The 26636-nt window shown below is 37.1% G+C and overlaps 1 protein-coding gene across 1 annotated transcript; it reads right to left on the bottom strand.

The window, feature by feature from the left end:
• Positions 1-1212: 1212 nt before the first annotated feature.
• On the bottom strand, positions 1213-25705 carry LOC136206784 (cytochrome P450 97B2, chloroplastic-like). The gene is made up of 14 exons (XM_065997959.1): positions 25385-25705; positions 24840-25017; positions 24364-24471; positions 12404-12488; positions 7990-8228; positions 6107-6280; positions 5362-5409; positions 3679-3738; positions 3289-3375; positions 3075-3163; positions 2541-2632; positions 1959-2020; positions 1713-1862; positions 1213-1629 (listed from the first exon to the last, which is right to left on the bottom strand). The coding sequence occupies exons 1-14, from the start codon at positions 25528-25530 to the stop codon at positions 1405-1407; spliced, it is 1743 nt and encodes a 580-aa protein (XP_065854031.1). The 5' UTR covers positions 25531-25705; the 3' UTR covers positions 1213-1404.
• Between the last annotated feature and the right edge of the window lie 931 nt (positions 25706-26636).

Raw genomic sequence — 26636 nt, 5'->3', positions numbered from 1 at the left:
TTATTCAAACAACTGGTACACAATCAAAATGTTTGTTTTTTTTTTTTTGTAAAATAAATATAAAAAAAATGCACTTACCAAAATATGTATAACAGATCTTTAATTGAGATAGAAACCTCGTGTGTAATATAAAATCCCCCTTTTAACAAAATAAAAACAAAGTATTCTTCCATTCTATCCAAATAGCAGCTCTTATTCTTAAAAATACTATTGTGAAAATCGAACCGACCGGTTAGATCGCGAATCAATCAAGCAGCTCTTATTCTTAAAAACACTATTGTGAAAATCGGACCGACCGGTTAGATCGCGAATCAATCAAGTCTCTGATCCGGTTGATGTTGGGTTTTTGAATGTCCATCAAATCGAATTGAAACGTTTGAATCGATCGGATTAACCACAAACTAGACTGGTTGAGCGGTTTGGGTCTAAAATATTTAATTTTAAAGAAACATATGTAAATGTACAGTCTTGATCACATGCACCTTAATGTAAAGGTTTGAACTTGAACCACTAAGTGACCATCATACATGTATTACTAGTAAGCTAATTTTACTATTACCAACAATATAAATTTATATATTATACTAATATTTAAACATTAAAATTTTGAAATATTATTTAGTAATTATATTTTTATATATTTCAATAAATATTAATTAAAAGTTAATTTATTTTTACAATAAAAAAAAGGGCGGCCCGGTCGCACTACGCATCCCCGCTGGGCGAGGGTCCGGGGAGGGGTCCCACCACAAGAGTGTACTGGGGGCAAGCCTTCCCCTACCAATTTATTTGGCAAGAGGCCGCTCCTAAGACTCGAACCCGTGACCTCTTGGTCACACGACAACAACGTTTACCGTTACGCCAAGGCTCGCCCTAAAAAAAAGGCGGCCCGGTCGCACTACGCGTCCCCGTTGAGCGAGGGTTCGGGAAAGAGTCCCACCACAAGGTGTACTGGGGCAAGCCTTCCCCTGCCAATTTATTTGGCAAGAGGCCGCTCCTAAAATTAAAAATTAATTTAAAAGTCTAACAAAAAAATTAATTAGTATTTAAATTTTAAATATACACAAAATAAAATTTAAAAGTCCAAATAGATTTTATAATTTAAATTAATTAAAAAATATACATTATATTATATTTACATGTATATTTTTATGTTTAACTGAATGTAATTATATTATATATATAATTTATGACATCATCTAGTTTAACTCATTCAAGTCAAGTTCGACTTCCAGTCCAATTTTTAAAACATTGCTTTAAAATGTTAAAATTACAAATCTCAAAAGAATTTCCCTGCCTACAACCTAGAGTTTCCCAACAAGCCTCATTGTATTAGTATACATGGTAAATCATATACCAATCCTAGGTAGAAACTTCATTAACATATATAACACTATGTCATTGTCAATCAACCTTACATCTCTTCCTTAATTTACACCACAGTCCATTCTTGGTATGAATTGTTGCCCCTGTTACCAATTCAACAGCTTCTGGTGACCCTTTCAGCTCCACATCAAACTTCCGTAATACCATTGCTAAGGCTATTGTTGACTCCATAAGAGCGAATTGGTCTCCCACACATTTCCTCGGCCCGCCACCGAATGGTAAGAAAGCGAAATCTGATACAATCTGCCATTTTTACAACCATCAGCTAAGGTTGGTGTCAAATAGAATGCAAAAACCTAAGTTACTCTTGGAGAAGTTAGAAAGACCTCATTTGGATATAATGCTCCTGGGCTCCGTGCCGGATCGAAACCAGCCCATCCTTCTATTTCCTCATTCTTCTTTTGCACTAGGAACCTTTCTGGTTCGAAGTCATTGGGCGAGTCCCAAAAGTATGGAGATCTATGCAGATTGTATACCTAAATGGGCAAGTATTTTCAAGAATGATTTTCATGCGCCCTTGTTATTCTAAATTAATTGAGAACAAAAGGAGCAATACATATATATGTACTCACAGAAATAAAGATATCAGTCCCTTTAGGAATTACATAACCATCTTTGTCTCCTTTGTATCCCCCTGCACAATTGAAGTGAGATGCTTAAAACATGTATTGCATTGCAAGGTACCATAAAAGAAAACCATATACTATTCAAACATCAGAGGCATGGATCAAACCAAAAGCAAATTGTTGAAATGATTGCTCTACGGTTTCCTTGATCAAATTAAGGAGATTCTATCATATCTAGCAGGACATGGATTAAAAAACCAACTTCCCAACTAGAAAATATAAATTCTTCTTGTAAACGAACATGGTAGTATAGTTTCAAAGACTTACAAGCTCTAAGAATATATACTTTGTGAATACCATCAATATTCAGAGTTCAAACTGAACTCCGAATTGCATACTTATGGTGTCCAAAGCATCAAATAGATAACAGGATAAAATATGGCAAACGATTTAGTCTATTATTCAATTATTTTTATCTTGTAATTCAACCCCGATCAATTTTGATAAACTAAGACATTTCAACATTAGGAATGAGTGAATAGCTTTGTTATGTTGCCAGTCAGCATAACTTTCATAAATCAGAAATACCTGGTAATACATCGGATTTGATGGAACGCCTAATTAGTAAAGGAGGTTGAGGATACAAACGAAGTGTCTCTACAACAATAAGTCTTATATACCTGAAAGTATTAACGCGAAGTCATTAATCAGCTAACAATAACAGAATGCAAGCAAACATGATTCAGCCAAATGACGTGCACTAGCACATGCATTGCAACATCTATGTTGGTTCTGACATTAAGCACTAGACAGTCACGGAAAATTTCTTCTTTAGCTAGGCTTGCAATCTTTGGGAGAAGTTCAACCTCTCTACTTAAGTCATAGTATTGCTAGGAACGTCAACCAAAAACATGGCTTAGTTAGAAGTTAGGTCATCCCCACTGAATATTTGAACCTTACAGAGAAAACTCACATTGTTGTCTGAGCCTTCTGTTTATTTTGCTATGGTTTCTCTCTGTAATATACGCAAGTTTGTGTAACTACTAAAAGACTGCCTTATTCAGATACTTGGGTAGTTTCAGAACCATCAGCAAGTAAAAGCAAATGGTTTGGGTTACCTACTCTAATTTCTTAACCAATTCAAAAGTTGGTTTCCCTTCACCCAGGACTGCATCAACTTCTGCTTGAGCTTTTCTCATTTTGGACGGACTCTGCAAATAGAGGCGCATCATGGATAATGAACATACTGATTATAAAGTATTAGAATAGTGCAATTCCACTTTAGTTTAGTTATGTCAAGCGCAAGACAACTCAAATTTGGATATGAATTATATACCTGTGCAAGAAAGAAAACAGCCCAAGTAAGAACAGCAGCCGTCGTTTCATGGCCAGCAATGAGCATTGTCATCAAGTCATCTCTTAGCTGCGAAAGCAAACTTAATAATAATAATAATAATAAGTGAAAGACTAGGTAAACAAGAAATAGTTAACCATTTGGGGTTCAAAATTTTTATTATCGCACATTAAATGCTGCTGTACAAGCACATAAGCTACTACAAACCAAAAAATTTACCATGAACTGAGCTGTTTGATCATTTGTAACAATGTTCGTTATCCATGAAATAGTCAATCTGTATTCAGTCAAGTTTGTGGCAAGAAAATAGGGCGGAAGAAAGAGAAGACTTGTTGTCTAAGAAATAAAGAAGCAGATCAGTGGATGTTTTACCTGACTGTCATCAACATCAGCTCCTCGCATATCAACAAGAAAGCGTAGAAGACTTGCATCCTGCAAATAATTGTAGTTATGTTACCAAACTTCAAGTATTTTGTAATGCTCTAACATTATAACCACCCTGGGATGAATTTGGTGACTCCTATTTGGGCTTTTCGAACACCAACAAAGAAACTTACAAATCAGTTTTCTATCTCTCACACGAGCAGAAATTATAATGCCTAAATCAAATCAGGTTACAGAAGGATAATTAATAGCATAGATATTGGCATAAGCAGAGAAGCAGGGAAGTTGAAGAAGTACTTGGATGAACTTTTATCTTTGTTGGTTACAAAATGATCTTAAAATGCCAGTGGACAAAGAGAGCTCAAAATATTCTAGAGGATTCGGATATCCAAGGTTAAGAAGCTTTAGAAAAGATGAAAAAATAGATGTGAACTCTAATATAATTCTTATCATTGTTATTAGAAGTGGGTTGAGTGGCATTCTTCTCCAAGATACTAGTATTAAAAACTGCCCAGAGAATAAAGCAGAAATCTTGCTTCTGTAGTTAAGAATCAGAGAACTATCCAAAGCTTCAGAACTTATACAAGAAATCAAGCTCGTAATAGAGTACTACTCACAGCAAGGCAGACATTTTCATTTGGTGTCTACCAAGTCTATTAAAGGCATAAATGCCTATGTTATTTGTGTTAAAAGATACATCACGGAGCATCATTGATGAGCTAATTGTTCGTGAGGATATAATAATGTTAGCTACCATCACTGTATGGGTATTACCTTAAAACCTTACACTTTCGCCTTCAACATCAATGAATACAACGGAACACATCTAAAAGGATATCCATTGGTTATATCGCTTGCTAACTAAACAACACTAATAGACATTAGGGTGTTACCAAAAGAAGTTGAATCAGAAAAGCATTTTAACTATAAAGGTTTCACACCAAGTTCGGAAAAAATGGAAAATATATGTTGTAACTTATGAATGGAAAGGAGAGATGAGTAATGAGGAAACCAGCATCAATCTTGATGTTTACATTTCCAATATTATGCACACTTTCAATATTTAGATCCTATGTTACAAATAGATAGTAAGAGGGATGCTAATCTAATGATTGGCATGAGATTGTTGAAATAGAGAAAAGCATCCTGTAAGTCCCAACCCAACATCTAATTTATAGGATTTAACTAAAAACTCGACAAACTTCTATATTTCAATATTTCTATATGAATGCGATCTTAGGAAATCACGATGCAAAAAATCATTCATCTTAAAATATCCAAGTTCTCAAGAATGCTTAATGATAGAACTAAAGCTACTGATGACTTACAACAAGAATCAAAGAACCAGAAGGATTTAAAATAAAACACAACATATATAATCTAAGCTGTTCCAAGCCTTAGAAAAACAAATTCCCTAATTTCTAAAACAAAAGCTCCAGAACTTCAAGAGTTAAACAAATATAAGAGGATGATTTAGAATTTAATTACTATAGCCTATCCAAGTCCCCAATTGAACTCCATATTGCTAGACATATTTGCAATCATAGATTAGGCATTAAAATCAGCAATGGTATGCCATGTGAATGAATAAATTTAAGTATTCTTCCATCATGCTGTATCACCATGTTAGTTTTATACAGGTAAATAGTTTTTTAGATATTATATACCCACCTTCAGATTTGCGTAGTCTCTTTCCTGGAGCTTTTCAACATCCGTTTCCTGTCAAAACTTCAAAATCAAGAACTGCAGGCTCTAATGTGTAGATTTCTTTTGCATCTGACAAGAACTAACAAAGGACAAATCAAAAAAATACAGTAGCAAAACCGATAAAAGTACTTCTGTATGTAGTAAAGGTTTGAGATTATTCATCTTTGAGTGAGAGTTGCACTCTAGATTTTTCTTGTCAGCCTTGTGTTCTCTAACAATAAATTCATTCTATAGATTGCCATGTATTGCACTCAAAATCAGTCCATATATCATTATATTTTCATCTACAGCCAAAGAGTTTCCCACTGCTCATAAAGCTGGAAATCGTATAACAGAATAAGAATCATTCTAATTAACTTTATAGGTGATGTAAATCAGTAAAGTTGCACCCAACAAAGTTCACGTCAAATCAAAATATTTTCAGCCAGAACAATCAGCTCAGCTGCAAGATCACCAACAATCATGGTAAATGCCTGATTGGTTAGCATTGCATTATCCATATTTTTTCATAGTGATACAAAAATTTCAAATGCTTAATCTTGAAGAAACTCGTCAATTGCAATTCAAAAACAATATCAGAGTAATAACAACAGGAACTCAAAATGGAGTTTAAGAAACAGAAGTCTCTAGGAAAGTAATAATTAAAAGATTGATTATATTAGATGATGACTGGCCTTGCCTAACCATACAAGTTCAATAATTTCCTAACCTGCCTGGTCTCTTTTGCATTTCTAATTAATCCATCAAGACAATCGTTGATAACTTTAAGGTCAGTATGGAACTTCCGCTGTCTTGGGACTATCCACCTTGCCAAAGGAATTTTCCAATAAGGAATATAGAAAGTGGATCTATGCTCAGCTTCAAAAAGTGTACCATATACTGCCTGTAACAAAAATTCCATATGAGATGGCAATTAAATTCAGAAGGCATGGCATATGGAAAACATGCCATTATTTGCACAGTGAAGGAAAATTCAATTCAAGTAAGAGAGACCCCTTGACATATTAAACTCAAATTAGCATGTTATGCACACAGAAATCCGACAGTACCAGAAAGTAAAGAAGTTGATAATGAAAAGTCCAGCAAAATCGATTTCCATAAAAAATAGATTAGCTGTCTCAACTGCAAGCAAGATATATGCAGACATCCACATATTTAATCATGAGAACTTAACAATATACAAAGAGCAAGATCAATATTTAATTTTTGAATGGAATTGAAAACAGAGTTTAATACTTACTGCACGCATTGAAGCATGTTTGTTTTTCTAGTGCTAAACAAATGAGCTGCACACATGCCTCATGTGCATCAAGTTAGCCTGACAATTGCTATTTGTCATGTAACCAATTGAACTAAAAGCTCAAGCTGATAGTCCAAGGTCCACTTCATATTAATATCTGACACACCCCCACACGCGAATGCCCACTGGGCTTGAAGCGTGCACGACACAGGCTCATATTACCATGTCCTGCAATTAAATCAACAAATGGGGCTGCGAGGAATCGAACCCTAGACCACTAGGTCAAAATGGCTTTGATACCATGTCATGGAACTGATTGAACTAAAAGCACGAGCTCATAGTTAAAAGGTCCACTTCATATTAATATCTGACACACCCCCACACGCGAATGCCCACTGGGTTTGAAGCGTGCACGACACAGGCTCATATTAATATATGACACTATTGAAAAACGAAAAACGAAAATATATAATTCTTTGAAGCTTACTTTGAATCATGACCAAATACCCTAAACAAATCAGAAGTCATTGCCTTTCTGAAGTTTCAGCCATATTGCTAGTTAACAAGAAAATACAATATCAAAGATTTCCATTTAATTTGGATTTCTTCAATATCTGATATTTCAAGTAAAATGCCACTAGCATCACCACTTACTAATTCTTTATAAAGACACAACATCTATGACTTGGCCTACCTGAGATCATGAAATGCAAAGTACACATTTATCAATAGGATGATGGAGGGAAAATCAGTGAAAAATGAATTGATGCATGGCACAAGCTCACAACAGTCCAATTAAGTGAATTTGCTAATTGGTAACCGCTGTGAACCTGCACACACATATGATAACTACCAACAAATGTAATAGCAAGAACAGAAATCACATACATAAAAAAAATTCCTATGATGAGCTTAGTTTGTAGCAGAGGAAAAAATACTCAACTTCATTTATTTTCCATCAAAATAGTAACTATTGTCAACTTCTATAAAGAACAAATGTTTTCATATGTTGACTGAGTAATCATATGTCATTGTTTTTGTTGAAGAATTAAGGAAAATATTTGAACCATTATGTTTGATGTAATGTCAAAAATCCAATTAAGAATCCGTCAAAATCTAAAAATTTGATCTCAATGCTACATACTACTAAGTAAAAGTTCAGCAGTTTTACCAATAAAATTTGAAGTTATAACATGAAATTCATTGATTTATATTTAGTAACCATCAACCTTTGGTGCACGCAAGCCACCAAGAACATTGGTCGGTTCGCATAGATACACACACACATAGAGTAATCTCCTTAAGGATGGAGTTACTAGTAGATAATGCATCAAGTTTAGACTATTTCAAACCTGAATCACAGGTGATTCTTTTGTAACAGAACCAAAATTGTAGTTGAAGACGCCTAGACCAATGATGTCAAGGGCTAAACTTGAAAATTCTGCTTCAAGATCTAACTCAATTACGTTCCTTCCACAAGCAACCTCCCCTTCCAGAAGTTGTTCAAATTTTAATATTGATTTCTCTGAACAGTCAGTAAATACCTTGACCATAGCTTCCAAGTATAAGGCATGAAAACCAGGAGCAATTACTGTATACATCAAAATAAATCCTTCATGTTATAATGTCTTCTTACAAATATATATCCACAATACTCAGAGAGACAAACTAAACAAACAAACAATCAGTACTGCAGACATTGAATCCAAACTTCCATTTTCTTTATTTTTGTCTAAACAGATCATATTCAGGCAACCGAAATCATGCTCATGGCGACGAAAAGGGCTCAAACATTACAAATAGTTTCTTCTATTACACACTTATTCTTGTTACTTTCGATATTTAAAAATACCTACCTGATCTTATTAGAAGTGCCCAGGACATGAGAAACACGCCCACTTGCATGTACAAGCTGTATTAAAATTTAACACATCCAAAAAGCATCATGATGATACATGGAAAAGGATTTTTTCACTATCACAATGGACAGTAAGAAAAAGCACTAAAAAAAAAATCCTCTCTCCCCTTAAAAGCTAACCCATATGTACAGGGCTTCTCAATCTCATTATTTAGGATGAAAAAATAAACCTTATACATTAAACTGAAGTCCCCACCACTGCTTTTAATTGGAAATGGGTGGACCCTTAACCATTAAATTGAAGTCCCCATAACTCCTAGAACGATTTCAGTCAAAAGTTGGTGCCAAGGAAGCAGTCCGTCAACAAGATCATGGTCTCACGCTTAAGGATGAAGAGGAAAACAAGGACTTGCTGGGCTCTAAACTACCTCTAGAATCTTATCTGTTAATGAAGAGTGTGAGGTTAGAACGCGGGATAATGGACAGTTGAATGATGAAGCTAGTAGTGGGGAGCAGCGGATCTGATTGTGGAAATAACGGAACACACTAGGTTTTTGGGGTTCAAATTGGTAGGAAAGATACAGATGTTTACTATCAGAAGATGACTAAGTCTGAAACAAATATAAGGATCCACTATTTGGCAATTATGCATGATATTTGGAAGAGGTAGATCAGACGGTTTTGTTTATCAACTAAAATTTTTTGTATGAAACATAGGTTCTTTGACAGGAAGATTAGCTGAAATTGTAGATGTTATGAAGAGGAGGAGAATAAATATATTATGCCTACAAGAAACCAAGTGGGTTGGAGCCAAGGCTAGAGAGATAGCTCCTTGGGGTTATAAGCTTTGGTACTCAGGAAAGGATAAGGGTAGAAATGGAGTAGGTATTCTTATTGATAGGGAGTATATTGATGAGGTAGTAGCGGTGTCTAGGAAGAGCGATAGAATTATGAGTGTTAAGCTAGTGATAGGGGATGAGGTTGTGAATGTCATTAGTGCATATGCGCCACAAATAGGATTAGATGTGTCTATAAGACAAGCTTTTTGGGATGACTTAGAGGAAGTGGTGCAACAGGTTCCTAGGGATGAAAAAATGGTACTAGGGGGTGATCTCAATGGACACGTGGGTTCTAGGCGAGATGGGTTTGAGAGTGTTCATGGAGGGTATGGTTTTGGAGATAAGAATGAAGCAGGAAATGATATTTTGGAATTCGCATCAGCCTATGACTTGAGTATCATGAACACATGGTTTATGAAGAGAACATCCCACTTAGTGACTTATCGGAGTGGCGGTAATGCGAGCCAAATTGACTTCTTCTTAGTAAGGAGTGCTTGGAGAAAGAGTTATATTGATTGTAAGGTGATCCCTGGTGAGAGTACGACAACCCAACATAGAGTAGTGGTGCTAGATTTTCGAAGTAGGAAATGTATAAGAAAACAAACACCTCAAGTAGAGACTAAGATTAAGTGGTGGAAATTGCAAGGGGAGAATCAACAAAAATTTGTGGATGAGATGACCAAAAAAGATATTTGGACTTGCAATATGGATTCAGATATAGATTCAATATGGAATAAGATGGAGCATAGTATAAGGGAAGTAGCGAAGGAAGTTCTAGGGGAATCTAAAGGTAGCATGCCACCGGGTAAGGACACATCTTGGTGGACAGAAGAAGTACGACAAGCAGTAAAGAGTAAGAGAGAATCCTATAAACTATTGGGGAAATGTAGGAGTGACGAGAACTACGAAAAATACAAAGAGGCTAAAAGGGAAGTAAAGAAGGTCATACGAGATGCTAGAGCAAAGGTGAATCGGGATCTGTATACAAGATTGGATACGAAAGAAGGGGAAAGAGACATATATAGAATTGCTCGGATGAGAGATAGGAAGACGCGAGATCTCGGAAAAGTTAAATGTGTGAAGGATGTGGACCAGAAAGTCCTAGTTGGAGATAAGGATATCAAGGAACGATGGAGGTCCTATTTTGATGACTTATTTAATGGAGATCGCCAACAAGATGTTGGAGATATAAGTATCCATCACGATATGATAAATCATGAATGCCTGCGGAGAATTCAAAAGGGTGAAGTCAAAATGGCATTAAGTAAGATGAAGTTGAAGAAAGCAGTAGGACCTGATGGCATCCCTATTGAGATTTGGAGATGTTTGGGAGAAAGAGGAATCGAATGGTTGACGACGTTCTTCAACAAAATTTGGAGAAACAATAAGATGCCATCAGAATGGAGGAAAAGTACCTTAATCCCTTTGTATAAGAACAAAGGCGATGTCCAAGATTGTGCCAACTATCGGGGAATCAAATTAATGAGTCACACTATGAAACTTTGGGAGCGAGTGATTGAACAAAGGCTAAGGAGGACGGTGAAGATCTCGGAAAACCAGTTTGGCTTTATGCCGGGAAGATCAACTATGGAAGGCATCCATCTAATGAGACAATTAATGGAGCACTATCGAAATAAGAAGAAAGACTTGCATATGGTTTTCATTGACTTGGAGAAAGCATATGATAAGGTACCAAGGGAAGTACTTTGGTGGGCCTTGATAAGGAAAGGCATTTCGCGGAAATATATTGACATCATAAAGGACATGTATGAGGGAGTATGCACGAGTGTACGTACTAGTGTTGGGAAAACTGAAGAGTTTCCTATTACGATTGGAGTGCATCAAGGTTCCGCACTAAGCCCATTTCTTTTTGCCATCGTTATGGATGAACTAACAAGTTCACTTCAAGATGGTATACCATGGTGCATGCTGTTTGCAGATGATATTGTGTTGGTTGATGAGACGAAAGAAGGAGTGGAGATGAAGTTGGAACTATGGAGGCAAACTCTAGAATCTAGAGGCTTTAAGTTGAGTCGAAGTAAGACAGAATATTTGGAGTGTAAGTTTAGCGGCCGTAGGAGTAGGGAGGCAGGGACAATCACCCTAGATGGGAGAGTTGTTCAGGCCTCGGATTGCTTCCGGTATTTAGGATCTATTATCCAAACGGATGGAGAAGTAGATGGAGATGTTGCCCATAGGATTAAAGCTGGTTGGTCGAAGTGGAAGAGTGCTACGGGTTTCCTTTGTGATCCCGACATGCCTAATAGATTGAAGGGAAAATTCTACCGGAAGGCAATTAGACCAGCATTGTTATATGGTACGGAGTGTTGGGCAGTGAAACACTGCCACATCCATAAGATGTCGGTGGCGGAGATGCGTATGTTGAGATGGATGTGTGGTCACACGAGAAAGGACCGGGTGCGTAATGAAATAATTAGGACAAAAGTAGGGGTTACATCTATTGAGAATAAAATGAGAGAAAACCGACTAAGGTGGTTTGGCCATGTGAGACGTAGAGCGCTTGATGCGCCGGTTAGGAGAACCGAAGAGTGGCAAAGGGATGTAGTGGTGAGGGGTAGGGGAAGACCTAAGCAAACTTGGAGGAGGGTGATCGAGAGTGATATGAGTTTATTGGGAATTGAGGAAAATATGGTAGTGGATAGGACGGAGTGGAGGGAGCGAATCTGTGTCGCTGACACGACTTGATTTTCACGGTTTTATATGATGGTTCATGTTAGCCGACCCCGAATCATTTCGGGACTAAGGCTTTGTTGTTGTTGTTGTTGTTGTTGTTGACTACTATTAACTACAGAAAGAGTTTGGCGGATTTCCAAGAAACAAGACTGCTAAACATGGTAAACTTAAACATCATCTATGTTAATATCTTCTAATTTTCCATTGGGTTCACAACCTATATATACAAAACAATGCCACTCTTCATCTGTTCCATCCTAGGACATGAACAACAAGCTAAAAAGTCTCAAGAAGACTCATGATTGCCCGATGATTTTCACAATATGGCATTAGTTCCTTGATCCCCAATCATAAAGACAATTATAAATTAGTCACCTCTTCTCCTTTGCTTCCAAGTATCCAGATCAGCAGGTATAAGTCCTTTCCCCATTATTGGCTCTAGGATATCAGCAAGAACTCCCTATTAAAATATGATAATTTTCAGTTAAAAGAAGAAATGATATGCAATCAAAGCGCTGGAACAGTTTATAACATTGAAACTAAATATATTGCCAAATTATACAAATTTCAAGATAGCTAAACAAGGTGCCTTGTGGTTTCATTGACAATTTTATCAAATTAATGCAGCAAACTAAGACCTCAAAAGTGAAGTCTCCTTTAGTTTTCTTTTGTTTACTAATTGAAGAATGAATTATACGGTATCTTCTCCTTCCTTCTATAACTTTACCTCCCACAAGGGAGTTGGTATGTTTTAAGATGACAAAATAAATAAAGACTTGGTAAAAGGTGATATTATGCAACGCCTCCCTTTTTATCATTAATTAGTATCAGATATTGTTGTAGCTCGAACTCAGAAAATAGGAACAGACCGAACAAAATTAAATGGGCAGAGTCGCGGACAATGTCGCTTTCTTTAAGACGTTCGCGGAACTGCCGGAATTTAGCAAACAGTATGAACTCCGGTCGGCTCCAGGATAAAACAGCCCTCTTAAATACGATTTTCGTATTGCACCGTACGAAAATCGTTCTGTATACACTCTCTGGTTAACTTGCTCAGTTTTCGAAAAAATAAAGAATGAATGAAAGTAAATTGTGTTTGAAGGCAGTCTCTCATCACCTATTTATACAAGAAAAAAGAGCTGTTGAGAGCTCTGATTTCATGGAGAAGGTGAAGGAGGAAAATCAGGAAGACTGGGTTGGTGAAGACACGTTCAGAGCAAAGTAGACGTTGTGAATAACGTTCACATTTCCGAAATTAATAAAAAAGAATATTAAAATTATTATTAATTTTTTTAATAAAAAATTATACATTTTACACCAACCCGGCCCGGTTCGGTTCGGTCGGACGGCGCGCGCGCGTGTGGTGGTCAACCAAAGAGATAGGTCCTCACCCTTTCACAAAAGTGGGTACCCCTTGGGGCACACCCCAAGCATGTGAGGACCTTCTTTATAAACATCTCCACTAAGTGCTTTGAAAGCAATGTGGGATGTTTTTCACTTGAAAAAACATAAAGACACTTGAAAGGGCTTTATTTCATAAATTTTACTTGGGCTAAGCCCAACAATCCCCCACTAAAATTTTTGAAAACGTTTTACTGAGCAGTTACATAAGGTCAGACATAAACAAAGGTATCTTTCGATTTGAACCTTTGCGTAGTGAGTATAGTTCAGATTTTACTAGAGTGACTCGTAGTCTTGAACTCTATCTCTGACGTATATCACGCCATAACCTTTTCAGAGTGTAGTTCTAGTAGCCCGTGCGTTTATGGCCTTGCACGTCTATCCCGGTTTAATGAATGCTCTAGAGTTTTGCCCTAAACTCATAGGAAGCGGCCTCACTTCCACATTCATATAGGTGAGTCTATCAAAAGTACTCCTGGAGTATAGACTTCATTAAGAGTTTCTATTATCTCAACCTCAAATCGCTTCAGGATATTCATGCTTCTATTGCATGATCTAACTCATATTACAACACAACTTGTTATTACCCTTTGAACCTATTTCTTGGGATCTCCAGTCTATAGGTTGGGTTACCATTGTGTGTAACTCATCACTGTAGGGGCATAAGTCCCATACTCTTTGCCGTATTATGGACTTTCTCTCTAGCTAATCCTTTCGTCAAAGGATCGGCTAAATTCTCTTCTGAGCGTATGTGATCCACTCTAACAGCTCCTTTAGTGAGTAGCTCTCTCACAGTGTTGTGCTTACGACGTATCTGTCGTTTCTTATCGTTGTAGTAACGATTCTGAATCTTAGCAATAGCCGCGGTACTATCGCAGTGGATCAATACAGCTGGAATCGGTTTTTCCCATAGGAGAATCTCAGCTAACAGACTTCTCAACCAACCTGCTTCTTCACTAGCCACAGCTAGTGCAATCAGTTCTGATTCCATGGTTGATTGAGCTAGAATAGTCTGTTTCTTAGACTTCCATGAAACAGCACCACCAGCTATATTGAAAATATAGCCACTAGTAGCCTTGGAATCATCTGATAAGGTATTCCAGTCAGCATCACTATATCCTTCAAGGACTGCTGGAAACCTTTGATAATGTAATCCAAGTTTCATGGTTCTTTTAAGGTATCTCATGACCCTTTCTATAGCATTCCAATGCTCCACGCTAGGTCTACTAGTAAATCTGCATAGCAGTCCTACGACATACGTGATGTCGGGTCTAGTACAATCAGTGGCATAACGAAGACTACCAATTATGCTAGCATACTCTGATTGTCTTACACTGTCTCCAGTGTTCTTAAAAAGTTTTATACTAGGGTCATAAGGTGTACATGCAGGTTTACAGTCAAAGTAGTTATATTTCTTTAGTATCTTCTCAACGTAGTGAGATTGATCTAAAGAAATTCCAGTTTCAGACCTAGTTATCTTTATGCCAAGAATGACGTTCGTTTCTCCTAGATCTTTCATGTCAAAGTTTTCACACAACATTGACTTAACAGCATTCACAACATGAATATTAGATCCAAAAATAAGCAAGTCATCAACATACAAGCAAATAATGGTGCAAAGACCATTTTCATATTTATAGTAGATACACTTATCACTTTCATTCACCTTAAAGCCATTTGAAATAATCAAGTTATCAAACTTTGCATGCCATTGCTTAGGTGCTTGTTTTAGCCCATATAAAGACTTATCTAACTTACATACCTTATGAGCTTGACCAAAGACTACAAAGCCCTCAGGTTGATCCATATAAACCTCTTCTTCTAGTTCACCATTCAAAAACGCAGTTTTAACATCCATTTGGTGCACCACTAGATTGTGCACAGAAGCAATAGCAATCAAAACACGTATAGACGTAATCCTAGTGACAGGTGAATAAGTATCAAAAAAATCAACATTTTCTCTTTGTCTAAAGCCTTTAGCTACAAGGCGAGCCTTAAACTTATCTACTGAACCATCAGGTTTCAGTTTCTTCTTAAGGATCCATTTACAACCTATTGGTTTACAACCTGGTGGTAAGTCTACTAAGTGCCAAGTTTGGTTTGACTCAAGTGAGTCCATTTCATCATTAATGGCTTCTTGCCATAAATCAGCATCTAATGAGGTTAAAGCTTCTTGTATAGTAAGTGGATCCTCTTCTACTGTGAAAGCATAAAAGTCAGAGCCAAAGTCTTTAGATACTCTAGGTCTCTTACTTCTCCTAGGTTCAAATTCCTAAATCTCTTTTTGCACTATAGGTCTAGTAGCAGGTATGCTACTAGATGATGCACCCCCACTATTTCTCAACTTAAAAGGAAATCTATCTTCATAAAAGTCAGCATCGTTCGACTCCAATATGACTTTCGCATTCAAATCATAGAACCTATATGTTTTGCTATTCACAGCATATCCAATAAACACACATTCATAAGCCTACTAGCAAGTTTGACTCTTAGGGTCAGGAATCCTAACATAAGCCAAACAACCCCAAGTTCTAAAATATGATAGACTAGGTGTTTTATTTTTCAAGATCTCATAAGGAGAGATTTTGCTTCTGGATTTAGGGACCCTATTTAGCACATAGCAAACAGTCAAAAGGATTTCTCCCCACCAATGTGAGGCGGCACCTGAACTAAGCATAATAGCTACTACAGATTCGGTAAGTGTCCTATTTTTCCTTTCAGCCTTTCCGTTCATTTCTGGTGAATAAGGTGCTGTAGTTTCATGTATAATACCATGTGTTTTATAGAAATCAATAAACAGGCTAGAACCATATTTTGTGCCTCTATCGCTACGAAGTCTCTTGACTTTCCTATTGTATTGATTTTCTATTTCAACTATGAACAACTTAAACATGTCAAACGCTTCACTTTTATTTTTCATAAGATAAACAAAAGTAAAGTCAGAACAATCATCAATAAAGGTTATAAAGTACCGTTTGTCATTTCTAGTCAACTTTCCATCTAATTCACATATATCTGAATGAATTAAATCTAGAGGTTCAGAATCCCTAACAACAGATTTATGAGGTGTTTTTGTGATTTTTGCCTGACTACAATAATCACATTTAAGAAATTCATTCAAATTCAATTTTGGAATTAACCCTAAGTTACTCATATTTTTAATGATTCGCTTATTAACATGACAAAAACGAGCATGCCAAACATTAAAAGTACACAAGGAGTAAACAGAAGCATTCACTTTATTAATCTCAACATTCAACTTAAACATGCCTTCAGTAGCATAACCTTTTCCTACAAATACATTGTTCTTAGTCAAAGTAAATAAATCTGCTCCTATAGTCTGAGTAAAACCAGCCTTGTTGAGAAGATAGCCCGAAACCAAATTTTTCCTCATTTCTGGAGTATGCATCACATCCTTCAAAGTTAAGGTTTTTCCAGATGTGAAGTTCAATTCCACACTACCAATTCCAGCAACAATAGTGGTATGGGAATCACAAATAACACTTTCTTATCTTCGGTCACAGCACTGTATGTTTTGAACATACTTCTATCATAGCAGACATGGCGAGAAGCACCAGTGTCTACCCACCACCCATCTGATCCACCTATGAGATTGATCTCGGAAATCATAGCAACAAAATTATGTTGCTCTTCAGTCAGGTTAACACTAGGAGTAGTGTTTGGCCTGTTCCTGCACTTACGTGCCATATGACCTGGTTTCCCACAATTAAAGCATAGGAAAGCAGCATCATTTCTAGGTGGTAGTTGCTGTGGCCTATTTTGGTTCCTTTGAAGGTTCCAATTCAAGTTAACTCGGGTGTTGCGGTTTTGGATTGGTTTGCGGTTCTGATTCTTAAAATTCTTTTGAGTGGGTTTCAGAACCGCAGTGGACCTTTTAGTGTTATTAGAAACAATAAGCACTTCTTCTTTTAAATCTTGTTTTCGAGCTTCCTCCTCAATTCGGAGGCGTGTAATCAGACTTTCCATCGAAAATTCTTTTGTTTTGTGCCTCAAAACATTTTTAAAATCTTTACACGAAGGAGGCAATTTGTCAATTATGACAGCAACTTGAAATTGATCGTTTAAAGACATACCTTCTGAAATAATTTCATGTGCTATCTTCTGTAATTCATGAGATTGAATTTCCACTGACTTGTCATCAGTCATCTGGAATTTGAGGTAGCGACTTACAGCGTATTTTTTCGATCCGGCCTCCTCAGTGTCATACTTCCTCTGCAGAGCTTCCCAAATTTCTTTTGCTGTTTTTTCTTCAGCAGTGTAGTAATCATACAGATCGTCAGTCAGTCCATTGAGTATATAATTTTTGCACAGAAAATCATTTTCTGTCCATCTCTCAGCAGCACGAACATCTGCCTCGTCACCATCTTCAGGAACAATTGGTTTTTCCGAAGTCAGAACAGAAGCTACCTTCTTTGTTGTGAGGTAGAACAACATCTTCTGTCTCCATCTTCGGAAATGAGCTCCTTCCGTCTTAAAATTGTTGTAGCTCGAACTCAGAAAATAGGAACAGACCGAACAAAATTAAATGGGCAGAGTAGCGGATAATGTCGCTTTCTTTAAGACGTTCGCGGAACTGCCGGAATTTAGCAAACAGTATGAACTCCGGTCGGCTCCAGGATAAAACAGCCCTCTTAAATACGATTTTCGTATTGCACCGTACGAAAATCGTTCTGTATACACTCTCTGGTTAACTTGCTCAGTTTTCGAAAAAATAAAGAATGAATGAAAGTAAATTGTGTTTGAAGGCAGTCTCTCATCACCTATTTATACAAGAAAAAAGAGCTGCTGAGAGCTCTGATTTCATAGAGAAGGTGAAGGAGGAAAATCAGGAAGACTGGGTTGGTGAAAACACGTTCAGAGCAAAGTAGACGTTGTGAATAACGTTCACAAAGACTGAATCAAAATGTAAATAATTAAATAAAAAATTATTTCCGAAATTAATAAAAAAGAATATTAAAATTATTATTAATAAAAAATTATACATTTTACACCACACCACACCACACCACACCGACCCGGCCCGGTTCGGACGGCGCGCGCGTGTGTGTGGTGGTCAACCAAAGAGATAGGTCCTCACCCTTTCACAAAAGTGGGTACCCCTTGGGGCACACCCCAAGCATGTGAGGACCTTCTTTATAAACATCTCCACCAAGTGCTTTGAAAGCAATGTGGGATGTTTTTCACTTGAAAAAACATAAAGACACTTGAAAGGGCTTTATTTCATAAATTTTACTTGGGCTAAGCCTAACAGATATTAATATGAAGTGGACCTTTAACTATCAGCTTAAACTTTTAGTTCAATTGGTTACATGACATGATATCAGAGCCTCTTCGATAGAAATTAGAATCGTAGGAAGAGATAGAAAGAAAGAAGAGAGAAGGGAGAAGAATTTAGGAATAAAGGAAATACTCCATTCATTAATTGATAACCAATATCTACAGCAATTCCTCCTAAATGGGAGAAGAAGGCAGTTACAAGGACAGCTCTAACATCCCACTAACTTGCTAATACTAAACACAACCCACGGAATAACAGAATAGAACTATATAGGAAACACAAATAATGAAATAATCAAAATAGAATTTGCAATGGGAAAATTCCTCAATCAGTCCTTAGACTTTTCCCCTTCCCTGATATGTGACAGGCGCGCCTCGGGCTCAAAAGGCTCTAGGCATGTCGTCTCACAAGCAAAAAGGCAGGCTCTATTCAAGAGACTCACGCTCACTCTCCAACCCAGAAAAAGTCCAGTTAGGCAGCTCTCCCATGGGATCTCATGTAGGAGAACCAACCAACCAGGAAACCCCATATTTCAACAAGCTTTTATCCAAATGTGAATTGCCATCCTTTGATGGAACTAAAGTGGAAACTTGGACCAGCAAGAGCTCCACGTATTTCCAATTATTTGATGTACTAGAGGCCAAGAAGGTGGAGCTAGCTGGGTTTTATATGAATGGCAGAGCTGATAAATGGTATAAAAATTGGGCTCTGTAAACCCAGGACTCAATTGGAGCGAGTTTGTGAAGGCGGTGGGAAAACGATTTCAAGAAACTACTATTGTGGATGCAGTTGAGGCAAACAACTACAGTTATGGCTTACCAAGATCTCTTTGAAGAAGCAAAGTTGAAGCTAGAGAAGGTACATCCTGAGATCTCAGATTTTCACTTCAAGTTTCATAGCAGGCCTGAAACCGGAACTAAGACCAGCAGTGAGAGATCTCATGAGCCCACAGATGTTTACACTGCCATTAAATAGGCTAAGTACCAAGAGAACCATCTCAAGGATATTCTAGAGGTGGTTAAGCCCAAACCGACTTTCAGATCATCAATTTTTACCACTGAACCCTGGAACCCATCCACAGCCAATTCTTCTACCACCATTCCCACTAAATCAACTAAATCAATCGATACTAAATCAACTGATCAGAAACTTTTTTCACTTCAAGTTTCATAGCAGGCCTGAAACCGGAACTAAGATCAGCAGTGAGATCTCATGAGTCCACAGATGTTTACACTGCCATTAAACAGACTAAGTATCAAGAGTACCATCTCAAGGATATTCTAGAGGTGGCCAAGCCCATACCTAATTTCAGATTACCAATTTCTACCACTAAACCATCGAACCCATCCACAATCAATTCTTCTACCACCATTCCCACTAAATCAATCGATACCAAATCAACTGCACAGAACTCTAATCTTAAGAGAACTCCTGGTGCATGCTGGAAATGTGGTGAGCGCTATTTTCCAATCCACCAATGTAACACAAAAAAATTACTAGCCATCTCCACTGAAGGGGAGCTAAAAGAAGGAGTAACAGAGGCCACCCCTGAAAGTGTTGAGGAGCTGAGTGAAGATCAGGCGGAGGAGGAACAGATTCTGGTTTCTATCAACGCCTTGGATGGTGGACTAACAGAAACGACCATGAAGCTTAACCTTAAATAGGAAACCTATTTTAATTTTGATTGATAGTGGGATTACCCACAGCTTTATTGATCTCAAACTGGCGGGGGAGGTTAAATTACCACTAGTGAAGGTGAAATCAGCCCCTATGATTGTGGCCGATGGTAGACACCTCACAGTTACATCCAAATGCAATGATTGCAATTGGTCTATGCAGAATGCTAGATTTAACTTTACTTTTAGACCTCGCGGGGTATTATAGGCGTTTCATTCGAAACTATGGGTCTATTTGCAAACCGCTCACTGAATTGCTCAAGAAGGAGCAGTTCAAATGGACTCCACATGCCACTGAAGCTTTCAACAATCTCAAGTAGCTCATGACACAAGCCCCTGTATTGGGGCTGTCTTAATGCAACAAAATAGGCCCATTTGTTTCCTATCTAAGGCAGTATGCCCCCGAAATCAAAAGTTATCCGCTTATGAGAGGGAATTACTAGCTATACTCCATGTTGTCACCTCTTGGAGGCACTACTTGAAGATTTCTTCTTTTGTGATTAAGACAAACCATGAAAGCATAAAACACCTTTTAGAACAAAGGTTACACACTTCAATCCAGCACAGGGGCATCTCCAAGTTATTGGGTCTAGAGTATTCAATAGAGTATAAAAAGGGCTGCGAGAATAAAGTTGATGATGCTCTCTCAAGGAAGTTTGAGGATGTGCAGGTAGAGGAAGCCAAAATGATGGCAATTTCTATAGGTGTTCCTACTTGGTTGGATGAAGTTCAGGCATCTTATAAACACGATCTACAAGCTACTAAGCTTATCCAGCAGCTTGCAATACAACCTAAACCGAATGGTCACTATGTTTAGCAAAATGGAGTATTGAAATACAAATATCGGTTGTATATTGGGGAAACAACCAAATTACGAGGCAAGTTGATCAAAGTTTGCCATTGCCTCTAGGAGGGCATTCTGGTACACAGGGAACCTTGTCCAGGCTAGAACAGAATTTTTATTGGCCTCAAATGGCAGAAGCGGTCACTAAATGGGTGGCTAGTTGTGATACCTGCCAACGTTGCAAGGCTGATTTGGCACCATATCCTGGGCTTCTACAACCCCTACCAGTTCCAGATGCAGCCTGGAGAGACTGCCCAAATCAGCTGGCTATGACACTATTTTAGTAGTGGTGGATATATTCGCCAAGAGTGGCCACTTCATTCCACTCACTCATCCCTTTAACGTGGCTAGTGTCACAAAGCCCTTCTTGGACCACATCTTCAAATTACACGGAATGCCCAGGTCCATCGTCTCAGATAGGGATCACATTTTTACAGGGATTTTTCGGAAGGAATTGACGAAGTTCTTAGGCACTCAACTACTTTTCAGTAGTGCCTACCATCCTCAAACTGGTTGGGCTTGGCAGAGTACTGGAGAGACATTGCCATTGACTTTGTCGAAGGACTGCCCAAATCAGCTGGCTATGACACTATTTTAGTAGTGGTGGATATATTCGCCAAGAGTGGCCACTTCATTCCACTCACTCATCCCTTTAACGTGGCTAGTGTCACAAAGCCCTTCTTGGACCACATCTTCAAATTACACGGAATGCCCAGGTCCATCGTCTCAGATAGGGATCACATTTTTACAGGGATTTTTCGGAAGGAATTGACGAAGTTCTTAGGCACTCAACTACTTTTCAGTAGTGCCTACCATCCTCAAACTGGTTGGGCTTGGCAGAGTACTGGTATAACTCCAATTATCATAGCGCATTAAAAATGAGCCCCTTCCATACCCTTATGGAATGGAACCCCAACTACCTGTTGTGGTGGAGGAAATTCTACAAGCACGAGAAAAGATGAACTTGGCGCTTAAAGATTGCCTCAGTGCTTCCCAAAACCGCATGATTGGATGTTTTTAAAACTACAACCTTATCGCCAACGTTCTATAGCTCCTCAGAGTTCTCACAAGCTTGCTGCCAAGTTCTATGGGCCATTTCAGATCTTGGCCAGAGTGGGAAAAGTGGCGTACAAACTTAAGCTACCTACTGAATGTAAGGTGCACCCTGTTTTCCATGTTTCTCTTCTCAAGAGGAAGGATACTTCTAGTGATCCACCCTTAACAACCCTTCCACCTATTGAGGATGGTCCAATTGATATTCTATCCTTAATGGTCTTAAATACCAGGCACGCAGTGGTCAATGATGTTGCAGTGCCTCAACTTCTCGTTCATTGGACTGGGCTATCTGCTTTGGATGCTACATGGGAAGACAAGGCTCTCATGGCTAGGCAATTTCCTGATTTAAATCATTCTTGGGGACAAGAATGCGCAAAAGGGAGGAGTATCGTCACATATCAGCGTAAGAATAAGAAGTTTAAGTACTGATATGTGAATTATCCTATTTTACAGAATTAATTAGTTATCTCTGATAGTTATTTCGTCTTTTAGCTGTTGTTTTGCTTTGTGAAGGGTACCTAGAGTAGTGTAAGGGTGTTATTTTGAAAGTTACATTTTATAGTTGTAAAGGTAATATTAGTTGTAACATCGTCAACACTTTTATTCCTTTATAAGGTCATGCTTTTGTAACCCTAAAGGTATCAATGAGAATTATCAAGTTTCCCTTTTCTCTCTCCAAATCTTTCTCTCTTTATGTGCCTCTCTTCCTTTTCTAACTTCTTCCTTCTTAAACAATTCTAATTCTATCACGTCCCTGACAGTTAATTGTTTTCTTTAATGTGCCTCATGTCGCTCAAGCGCATGCCTGAGCCTTGCGTCTTGCGCTTAGGCTTCAGGACCCTTGCGCCTTAGTGCACCTTTAATAACTACGAATGTATGAGGAATACATATTGGCCTAATCAGGACATTTCAAATTCATAATAATTTCATTGGATAGAGCATTTCAAAAAAAAAAAAAAAAAGATAAACTCGTGCAGTTACACCATCTAACAAAAATGTCTTTCGCTATCACAAATGGGTAACTAGTAATAGTATATCCTTGAAGATCCATAAAAACCATAACTTTGCTACACACCTTTGTCCTTTCTCCACTTCATCAAGTTTCGATACAGCAGTTGGAGGGAATATTATAGTGACATAAATTTTTGAATTCATATCTCTTAGTAGAAGAGAAATATTGGAGAAATAAATTCTTCTATTCACTTATATACTTTTACGTCTAATTTCACCAAGGACCTCTTATGCCAAAAGTGGTCTTAACTACATGCACCGAGTAGCCATTGAGATCCAAATTGTTAATCTAAAATAAATAGAGCTGAAAGACAATAATGGAGACTATGATGCTTACATTTGAGTGGACTTTTATAAGTTTCCAAAAATTCTTACATTAGAGTGGACATCTTAAGTGCTTAGGCATGGAAATCCTTTTATTTAATATAAATATGCAATTTCTTCTGTCACAGAAGAACTAAAGTTTTCCCTTATGAAGTTCTAATAATCCTATGAGGTAGAAAAAGTTCTCTAATGGTTTTCAGCATATAATTCCCTTGATCATCTTCTCCCATTTCTCAAATGCTGGATATGGTTGATCAGTTGAAGCTGAGGGTAGGAAAAAAGAATACAAGAAATAGAATTGCTATAGATCTAAGGCGAGGATGGAGAAAACGACAATAATAGAGAATATGAGGTGTTTCAAAGGGTTAGTGGTGATGTTATAATTTCTGCTATCGATGGAACATGAGAGAGCAAGCCAACAGGTGTCAGACTACACAACAAACGTCTATTGCATAAAAAGACAGAGAATAGGGATGCAATTTGTCCAAACAAAAGTACAACACACAACAAGGCTGTTTCAATCAAGTTCAGTAGTAACTTCTGGCCATTTTTTTAGCTGCTAGCGTTATAGTCTCCTCAAAATTTCAGATACTTCAACTAATATCACATAAATATACATGTATGTTTGGATGCTTGATCATTATAGACATGAACATTGTGGTACATATGGATACAGAGGCAACAACATATAGAAAGTTGTTAAATGCCAAGCATAAGACAGTACCTTGTCATAAGAAAAGGCATTTTCCCGAAGAATATGTCTTGCAACAATGGGGTCTGATACAACAACAAATGCTTTTGGTCCAAAAGCTAGTTTATACACAGATCCATGCTGCCACATCAAAGAGATTGAAAATCTTAATGAGCCATTAACAGTTAACAACAAGAACAAAAGAACATAGCAGTGTGTGTGACAAGAGACGTGACATGAATAAGAGCAATACAATACAATATTCACTTCATTAATGGCATCATATTATTTCATATAGGTGAAAGATCTATGAGACATAAGTGGAATCTCATGTTCACCTAGAGCAGTACATCTGCTAGGCGGATGGGTTTTGAACCCTCATCTATAGAGGCATTTCAAAAGCAATAGTAATTAATATATTGAAGAGTATGTGTTTTATTGGTGAAAGGGGGATAGGACTCCAAAGCATCATCCACAGACAGATAGTTCAAAGAGAAATAACTAAGTACCTCTAAGAACCAATCATATAGAGAGAAGAAGAGAGGACGATCAAACAGATCAGACACTGCACCTTCTGCTATGGGCATGTTGCTTAGTCTTCCCCCACTTAAAAAATTGGTAAGCAGATTGCTTGCACTGTCCAGAACGGACATTGTTTTACGCTCCTCAGTAACTGGTGACTGACATCTATATCAGAATAAGACACAAGTTCATCAAACACGTTAGAGTTACCAATTTATAATCCAATAAACAAAATATTTACTAAAATCAATTAGGTCATACTTTCTTTGGATACTAAAAACAACTAACAACATCAGAGATTAAATTAAATTTGTGTTCTCTAAGTTTCAATCCCTTTCTTACTTAATCTTCAAAAGAAAAAAAAATCAGCAGCGAACAGAACACAAATGAAGTTAGAAAAGAAAAGACCATGTCCACTCAAAACTTGAAATAAAGAGAATTCAAAGATTTATAAAGTAGCTAGAGTCAGCTAATGATGCACTTATTATCGAGTAAGTAGTTTTTCACAAAACGAATTCCTCCGAGAAAATACCTTATAAAAGGAGAACACTTGGGCTTAGAAGATAGAAGATGCTTAGGAGATGTGAATTTTCCAAAATCATTTGCAGGAAAACAACAGCCATTAGCTGTAACAGAGGATAGGTGCGAGAGAGAAGTGGAGATTGATGTGAAGGACATGCTGAGGAGTTTGAGAGAATGGGTGACGAGTGAGTGGTGAGTCACTGAGTCGGGATAACTGATTTATAGGGAGAATTGGATATATGAGTTGTTCAGGCCATTTCAATGCCACCCGCACTTCTCTTGTCACTACATTACCACCTCCTTTTGTGCCCACTCGCAAGCAAGTGAGATTTCCACTTCATTTTCTTTTTGGATAATTATACAAGAAAATTATAAAAATAAACCATTCGACTGATTTGAAAACACAGCAATCAATAATCATAACGCAATTCTTATAACATACTTCATTTCATATGGGCTAAAAATATTAATAAATAAACAACCATATCTTATAAATAAGATTCAAGAATAATAGAAAATAAACAACCATATCTTATAAATAAGATTCAAGAATGGTAGAGATCGCAGTGAGAAAACACAAACTCATATAAAAATTTAAAAGAATAAAATATATTCCTCCCATTTCATTATAAAAATCATTTTAGAGGGTGGAATTTTTTTTAAACATAGGTGGTTTTAGTTTTTCAAGAATTTTTAATTTAGTTTTTTGGTCTGAACATTACATTTTGTTTTTATCTATGTGTTTTTTTTAACATTCCAATGATTATTGTCCAATCATCATATGAGACATAAATTTTTTTTAAGTTAACAAATGTAAATTCATTAATTTGACTCTTCATTAATTAAATTTCTTAATTTGTGTGTTAAAATCTCTAGAATGACTTATATTATGGGATGGATGTAGTATATTAAAATTTAGGGTAAATAATTTATTAGTCCCCTAATTTTTACCTAACACACTTTTAAGTTCCCCTATTTTAAAAAACACATTTTAAGATCTCACTTTTTACCAATATTAATCATTTGGTCCTTTTGTCTCTTTTTTTAGATTTTTAACCGAACATATCTTAGCTTTTAGAACAGCCACAACACAATATAAAATGATCATATTACTCTGTTATTTTATATTTGTCTGTTTATGACAAATATAACGGTTACGAGTCTAAAAAAATAGAAAAAATGACCAATTGGTTAATATTGACAACAGCTAAGGATTTTATAATATGCTTTTCAAAATAGGAGGACTAAACAGTGTGATAGAT

This window comes from Euphorbia lathyris, chromosome 9 (assembly GCF_963576675.1).
Source record: "Euphorbia lathyris chromosome 9, ddEupLath1.1, whole genome shotgun sequence".
NCBI lineage: Eukaryota > Viridiplantae > Streptophyta > Magnoliopsida > Malpighiales > Euphorbiaceae > Euphorbia > Euphorbia lathyris.
The sequence above is the reverse complement of the archived record's forward strand: the minus strand, read 5'-3'. Positions and strand labels throughout refer to the sequence as shown.

Bases quoted from the DNA above. Each gene is read 5' to 3' on its own strand.
- LOC136206784 (XM_065997959.1), bottom strand. From the start codon at position 25,530: ATGTCCTTCACATCAATCTCCACTTCTCTCTCGCACCTATCCTCTGTT. The intron at 6,281-7,989 runs GTTTGAAATAGT...TTTTTGTTACAG, and splicing joins AAGAATCACCTGTGATTCAG to GCAGTATATGGTACACTTTT. The intron at 2,633-3,074 runs GTAGGTAACCCA...TAATACTTTCAG, and splicing joins GAATTGGTTAAGAAATTAGA to GTATATAAGACTTATTGTTG.